This window comes from Cydia amplana, chromosome 19 (assembly GCF_948474715.1).
Source record: "Cydia amplana chromosome 19, ilCydAmpl1.1, whole genome shotgun sequence".
NCBI lineage: Eukaryota > Metazoa > Arthropoda > Insecta > Lepidoptera > Tortricidae > Cydia > Cydia amplana.
The window spans coordinates 6,456,272-6,464,628 of NC_086087.1; the positions used below are offsets into that span (position 1 = coordinate 6,456,272).

General features: G+C 35.6%; 1 protein-coding gene and 1 long non-coding RNA gene across 2 annotated transcripts in view; one reads left to right on the forward strand and one right to left on the reverse strand.

Annotated features, from left to right (window-relative positions):
- Positions 1–8,357, forward strand: part of LOC134657025 (uncharacterized) — a 148,911-nt gene that overhangs the window by 2,629 nt on the left and 137,925 nt on the right. The window lies entirely within an intron of this gene.
- Positions 1,659–2,473, reverse strand: LOC134656802 (uncharacterized). Its single transcript, XM_063512325.1, has one exon. The coding sequence runs from the start codon at positions 2,046–2,048 to the stop codon at positions 1,731–1,733; it is 318 nt and encodes a 105-aa protein (XP_063368395.1). The 5' UTR covers positions 2,049–2,473; the 3' UTR covers positions 1,659–1,730.

The following is an 8,357-nucleotide window of genomic DNA, read 5'->3' on the forward strand; positions in this document are numbered from 1 at the left end:
TTGTAATCGGCTATTATGCCTTTCTAAGAAGTTTCAAAGCATTTGTAATGGATTCAAACTTTCAACCCCTTTTTAACCCTGTTAGGGGATGAATTTTCAAAAACGCTGAAATTACTTTTCCTGTCTTATAATATTATACCCATATACAAAGTTTAAAGTCACACACTCACAAAAATATTTGATCTCCATACAAACTTTCAACCCCTTTTTCACCACCTCGGGGGATGAATTTTTAAAAACGCTGAAATTATTTTTCTTGTTTTTTAATTTAATACCTTTTTGCAAAGTTTCAAGGTCCTAGCTTAAAATAAAATTTGCACCCCAAGACAAAGTTTCATCCCCTTTTTTACCCCCTTAGGGGTTGAATCTTCTAAAACTTCGCAATTACTTTTTTTTGTAATCGGCTATTATGCCTTTCTAAGAAGTTTCAAAACATTTGTAATGGATTCAAACTTTCAACCCCTTTTTAACCCTGTTAGGGGATGAATTTTCAAAAACGCTGAAATTACTTTTCCTGTCTTATAATAATATACCCATATACAAAGTTTAAAGTCACACACTCACAAAAATATTTGATCTCCATACAAACTTTCAACCCCTTTTTCACCACTTTGGGGGATGAATTTTCGAAAACGCTGAAATTAGTTTTCTTGTTTTTTAATATAATACATTTTCACAAAGTTTCAAATTTCTAGCTTAAACTAAAACTTGAACCCCATACAACCTTTCATCCCTTTTTTAACCCCCTTAGGGGTTGAATTTTTCAAAATCGCTTCTTATCTCTTGTACACTTTACAAATGCAACCTAGTGTGCAAATTTCAACTTTCTAGCTTTTGTAGTTTCGGCTCTGCGTTGATGAATCAGTCAGTCAGTCAGTCAGTCAGTCAGTCAGGACACTTGCATTTATATATATAGATAAGGTAACGTATCTTAAATCTAGGAAGTAAAATTATAAATGCACGTCTTGTTTTGGTATAAAAGCCACTAACATAAATACTTTAGCTACAGAACTCTACAGCCACATATCTGAATTAACGCAAAATGTTTGGTTTTGCCTTTGATATGGTAATAAGATAATAACAATTTCGTACCCTACTTTTATGGCTTGATTACAAACATTAAATGCAATACATTTTTGGTGACCAGGTACATTGCTTCTATTACCATTTCTGATTGTCAGTAAAACAACCCGGAGAAGCTTAACCTTATAAATAAAAATTTTTTAAATTGAAATATTTTAGCGAATTGTACTATAATAGATACACATTAAGAGATATGTAGTAGTATCAAATACGTAAACACTTTCTTGTACATAACAAAATAGTATAATACAGATCTTAAGGAAATTGCAAGTAAAAAGACGAATACGAAATATGCAACAACATAAAAGTGAATGAATAGGTATTTAAAACTCGTTAAATAAGAGATATTTTGAATAATCCTTAGGTATGTAAAGTCAGACCGAGAAAAGTCTGCAGCGATTTTGATAGCCCACGCAGTGCAAGTGTTATTTACACGTCATAAATTTTCATAGAAGTTTGTCATTTAAAATGACACTTGCACTGCGTGGGCTATCAAAATCGCTGCAGACTTTAAGGATTATTCAAAATATCTCTTATTTTTGATAAGTAAGTAGCAGATGAAACCAATTGAGCATAGTACTAAATAATATTTGCAGGCTATAAACACAATTATCAAAGGCAAACACATAAACTCCTGTTCCAAGTTACTAGTAATCGTCATCACCACCAAAGATACCATCGTCATCATCATCATCACCGAAAAAGTCATCATCGTCATCATCATCGGCTCCCGGTGGAACAAGAGCACCATTCAACACATTACCAACTTGCTCTTGGAAACCCATCATCTTCGCCACTCCGTACACAACCCTCATCACCAGTAGCCTAGTAAAGTCCACGGGCGTCGTTTCCTTTCTTTGCAAAGTCAACTGCTTCTCCGTTGGGTAATCCCTCACCTTTTTCCTCTTCATTTCACATGATGAAAACACCAAGCACAACGTCAATAGAATTAAAAAGCCTCTCATATTTGTAGACAGTTTTCCCGCCAAAACCAACGTCAAGTTGCGATGCGTTCACAGATAAGACTTAATATTTTTTCGATTTTTCGATGACCGAGATGCTTGATGATGGAAAGTGAAGCCGCCTCAGTAGCCGACTAACGGAATGACTTGCGAGCGAGTAGTGTGTTCGCGTGCCTGCGCTACCATTGTGTGTCAGCTATGCCAATATGTATGGATAACTGTCGTCAAAACGTGCGATCGCAAAAAGAAACGCTTACCGTTATCTATGAACATGAGACGAGTAAACGATTGGTTACTTTTTGTACTCTTTCTCTTTCGTTTCTCTTTACCGAAGCCGACGGTCAATATTGTCTGCCTGTCAATGTTTGTTTTCTTTTTACTAAAATTTGATGAGCAATGCGTTACTTTTACTTTCTCACTGCATCGGTAATTACTCACAGGAATGTTTGCCTTCTACTCCATTAATTCAGCTGTTTAAAATAATGTTATATTCTTGTGCCCTCAATCCTAGCTAAGGTCACTTATCCAGCAAATATTGACGTTGTTCCATTTACAAATAAACGTTTACGTCATCTATTTGATAACAATGGGTAACCTTTTAAGTTTTTATTACGCATTGCACGAAAATATTACACAAAATTACTTTTACATAAAGAACGAGTGTACAATTTACATTTTCGTATTACCGTCGATGTCGGGCCCGTTTCTCAAAAGTTTATAGCTTGTAATACAAGCGGATGTCATTTTTTGACAGCTTTTGTTAGAAAGGGACTTCCACTTGTATTACAAGTTACAAGCTTTTGAGAAACGGGCCTCAGACCTTTTTTTTAGTCCAGAAGGAAGTTTCTCGGTCACCCAAGTGTAGTTTGAAACATTTGCGATAAGTATGTAACCTACTTATTTATATTGTGCAAAATAATACATGTGTACCTCACTTCTCATGGTTTTTAGGGTTCCGTACCCAAAGGGTAAAAACGGGACCCTATTACTAAGACTCCGCTGTCCGTCCGTCCGTCCGTCCGTCCGTCCATCCGTCCGTCCGTCCGTCCGTCCGTCCGTCCGTCCGTCTGTCACCAGGCTGTATCTCACGAACCGTGATAGCTAGACAGTTGAAATTTTCACAGATCATGTATTTCTGTTGCCGCTATAACAACAAATACTAAAAACAGAATAAAATAAAGATTTAAGTGGGGCTCCCATAGAACAAACGTGATTTTTGACCGAAGTTAAGCAACGTCGGGCGGGGTCAGTACTTGGATGGGTGACCGTTTTTTTGCTTGTTATCTTGTTGATGGTGCGGAACCCTCCGTGCGCGAGTCCAACTCGCACTTGGCCGGTTTTTTTAATATATAGACTGAGATTTTGTCGCTTTTTCTTTCCAATTCTTAAGAATAAGTACAATAACATAAGTGCTTGTTTCGTTGTCTTGCCGTGGCCTTGATCACGGGCGTGACTTGACTGTGACCTACTGCAACCTCGGCACCGAGACGACATCGGAGAAGATAGCTATGGGTATTCAGCGTTGAGTGCAATATACTTAACATACTTATGTACTCGTATGTTGAGTGCTTTAAAATAAACAATATAATCCTGAATGATTATGAAGGTTGTATTAATTTCCTAAAGTGTCATTCTATGGAACTTGCTAACTATGTAAACAAAAGTCACAAGTAAATTGACATTTAGAGACAATTTTAATATGGCGGTTTGTTTACATAGTTAGCAAGTTCCATAGAATTACACTTTATGAAAGGGTCTGGCCGGAATCCTATAGTGAAACTGCCCCTGGCTGAAATGTATACCTTTCTTAGGTGCGTTTATTTGTCTTAAGATACCGTTTTACCAAATTTCAAGCCTAGAATCCCCTTGGTTTAGCTAAAAAAAATTAAAAATATCGTTTTTATTTTTTTGTAGCTAAACTAGTTGTTCGATTTCTTTGAAATTTAGATGTTACATGCACCTAATAGTAATTCATTTTCAAAAAAAAAACAAGGTTCTAACTTGTTCATAAAAGCCTATTTTTTTTTTAATTTTTTTTTTTTTTTTAATACTTAGAAGATAGCGACAACCTCAATTTTTGGTTATATAATGCAGAATATATTATTGCATAAAATATATTTTTGTAAAAAAATCCATTTGGAGCAACAAGGTAAAAATGTCTTACTAATGCATATTGGCCGTCCTTAATATGGGAAAAATTCAAACTCGAGCTAGAATAAGCGGCACCCCCTTATTTAGTTACACTTATTATGCTGATAATGTACACCAAGTTTTGTAACTTTATCTCAACTACAAGGGGGTGCTCAACCAAAAACAAAAAATTATATATTTATTTATATTTTTCATAATTTTTCAAGTTAGATTTTTTTTTAATTTCAGCTGAAAAATTCTTAAAAAAAAAATATTTTTTTTCTACTTAATAACTAATAAATCACATTTACAAATAATGTGAAAACAACTACATATATAAAAATCTAAAACAAATTATTTATTTATTTTTGGATTTCATACAACGTTGAAAATTTTCAAAGTGGTTGAGCACCCCCTTGTAGTTGAGATAAAGTTACAAAACTTGGTGTACATTATCAGCATAATAAGTGTAACCGAATAAGGGGGTGCCGCTTATTCTAGCTCGAGTTTGTATTTTTCCCATACAAACGTGAACCACCCTAAAGTACGCAAGAAGGACGGCCTGTATGCATTAAGTAAGACATTTTTACCTTGTTGCTCCAAATGGATTTTTTTACAAAAAATATATTTTATGCAATAATATATTCTGCATTCTATAACTAAAAATTGAGGTTGTCGCTATCTTCCAAGTATTAAATATAAAATAAAAAAAAATAAAAAAAATTAAGCTTTTATGAACAAGTTAGAACCTTGTTTTTTTTTTTAATGAATTACTATTAGGTGCATGTAACATCCAAATTTCAAAGAAATCGAACAACTAGTTTAGCTACAAAAAAATAAAAACGATATTTTTAAATTTTTTTTTAGCTAAACCAAGGGGATTCTAGGCTTGAAATTTGGTAAAACGGTATCTTATAATAAGACAAATAAACGCATCTAAGAAAGGTATACATTTCAGCCAAGGGCAGTTTCACTATAGGATTCCGGCCAGGGGACCGATTTTTGAAATTCGACCGCTCGATTTCGTGTATTTCGTTTAGTAATATCTCCACTACTAGGCATGTAAATTCTACTAATAGAATAGAAAACGAGTGGTCAATACCACTAGATTCCCAATTTCTATCGCTCGTATTTCAAAAATTACCATTGCGCCGTTATCCACCGATTTTCGAGTGATGAAATCGACCGATCGAAATTCAAAAATCGGCCCCCTGACCCTTTTACCTTAGTCATAGTCAAATTACGAAAAAAACGGATTTTAACCAAAAATTTTAAAAATCTTAAGAAAGAAACGCTGGTGGACTTCCACCAATGCACGGGGAAATTTTCTCGCTAGATTATACGCCGACAAAAAATCTGGAAACATCGGATTTTCATACATCCACTTTCGTTGGGTGCTCAAGCGTTGCGTTCCTTCGCGCTGAGCGTAAACGTCCGATTATTGGGTTGTTTACTTATGTAAACTACTCTACTCTTATGAGTAGTGTCCACAATTTTATTAAGCACCTAATAACTACTTAAAATATTAATTTAAAAAACTTTTAGCTTCAAAAAGCTCATCTGTGTCAGTTTTCGCTTTGGAGTCTCTTTGTCTGTTTTTAGGGTTCCGTACCCAAAGGGTAAAAACGGGACCCTATTACTAAGACTCCGCTGTCCGTCCATCCGTCCGTCCGTCCGTCCGTCCGTCCGTCCGTCTGTCACCAGGCTGTATCTCACGAACCGTGATAGCTAGACAGTTGAAATTTTCACAGATGATGTATTTCTGTTGCCGCTATAACAACAAATACTAAAAACAGGATAAAATAAAGATTTAAGTGGGGCTCCCATACAACAAACGTGATTTTTGACCGAAGTTAAGCAACGTCGGGCGGGGTCAGTACTTGGATGGGTGACCGTTTTTTTGCTTGTTTTTTTTGCTTGTTTTGCTCTATTTTTTGTTGATGGTGCGGAACCCTCCGTGCGCGAGTCCGACTCGCACTTGGCCGGTTTTTTGTTTTCTATGATTAGGTACCTACCTAGTGTCCGCAGTTGCGCATAAAATAGCTAAAAAACAACTCTTTTGCATGCACCCAAGAAATCAACCAGCAAATGTGTATCCAACCTACTACAGTAGGTAGGTAGTTTTATCTAACCCCCTCAGTGACATCAATAACAACATTTAAAAAATGATCAGTTGATTTAATTATCAACATTTGAACACTGAGAATCTTTTATTAATATTATTATTCATTGCACGCAATACCTGTATCGATATAAAATTTAATGATCGGCCAAACAGTTGCATTCAAATGTTAAATTAATCAATCGATTCCCTAAAAGGCGCAGGCCCTTGATTTCTAATCGATACATTCGATCCACTTGCGATTCCGAATCGGTATCAGCGTCCGGCAGAGAAAGTATTATATGTAGGACGCACCGGTTACGTTTGTTATATTGGAACGTACCCTTAACCCATTAGTGTTGACTGTACCCACTTGGGTACACCTGGGTTAGGTGTTTGGTTCGATTTTCTACTGTAACTCTAACTAACAGCACAGTAACAGCATTAGAAAGATGGTGGGTTCCCAAAAGTAGGTGTAATAGGCGCTGATGGGTTAAATAAGAGTTTAATATACTTAGCGCCACTTGCACCAAACCAATAACCCGGGGTTAACCGGTTAAACCGATAACCCAGTGTCAAATTGTACTGGTAACCATGATAACTTGATAACTACAGGTTTAACCTTATTGCTATTTCTACGCCTCTAGCGACATCTCTACGCCATGTTTTAAAATATTTACAACCTTAGCCTTGCTACGAGCCCTACGAGGTAATTGTGTCCGTAAATACCTTCCAACGGTTCCAACCAAATGAGATTGTTGTGTTAAGTCGGCTAGATAGATGGCGTTGAAATAAGTTGTTAAAAAAAACATCACATAGATAAAATCTATTTTTTTATTCGGTAGACTGAAATGACAGTTCATAGTATGAACATAAAATGTCATTTCATACTAAGAAATGTCATTTTAGTCTACGGAATTAAAAAATAGACTTTTAGGTTAGAATACTCTTTATAGGCACACCTCAGTAAAAAATTGCAAAAGAAAATACAAATGATTAAATGTAGAGGCAGACAACAGGCGGTCTTATCGCTAAAGAGCGATCTCTTCCAGAAAACCTTTGGGTAGCGGAAACAGAGAAATAATCGAAAAAGTTGGTGTAGGTGTACATTACGAATGTTATTGTGAAACATTTACAAAAAAGAAAAAATGCATATCAGCAGCTTCTGCTATCCGTCAGTAATCCCTCAGTTTACTATGAACACGGTAAAAATATCTTGCTTGACTAATCAGTATAATATTTTGACTGTGACTTCAAATAGATACAGTAACGTATGTACATATATTATAATTTATAAAAAAAAAACATTTATTGCAGACTAAAATGTCCATACATGGTTAGTAATTTAAACATAAATATCTTATTTCTAGTGTAAATACGAAATAAAAAGAGACTAGTTAGTCTCTAAGACAGTAAGAGTAAGTTAAAACTAAACGACGACTGCATGCAGTATTTGCCAACGGCTGAGCATGGGGCCGTTTTCGCGCACCATATATTATAAACACGCTCAGAATGCTGTTGGGGCATATTATAATGCGCCATCATAATATACATTGGAATGCATGATAATATATTACATTGACACCGTGCGCGCCTGTGGAAGTCTTTGACGGTCGAAGGGCTAAATAAACAATGTTTCGAAAGAACTAGTCTACAGGTCAAGGCAATTTAGAATGAAAACGCAACGGTCTACTAAACCTTCTGAACTACTCGTACCTAAATAACTGGTTTCAAAATTTATATATCGTTGTAGTAATATTCCCACTGTTCGACATGTACTGTCTTGGTAAACGGCAAGAATCTTGTTTGATAGGTAATTGCATAAACGCTTGTGGGACAAGTTTAAATGTATTATTTCTTTATATTAAATATATACAGCTTTTTTCTTCGACAAACGTATATTCATAACTCATCAACTCAACAAATCAATTCAAAAAGTTCATTACTCAAGTAGGCCTAGCAGTAAATGCTTTTGAATGATATTACAACTCTAACTTAAGTATACCTACAAATATATCATCTTAAGGGGCCCACTGATTACCAGGCCGCCGGACGATATCAGCCTGTGAGCTGTTCGGAAC

Excerpts from the sequence above, each read along its gene's own strand:
- LOC134656802 (XM_063512325.1), bottom strand. The coding sequence starts at position 2,048 with ATGAGAGGCTTTTTAATTCTATTGACGTTGTGCTTGGTGTTTTCATCA.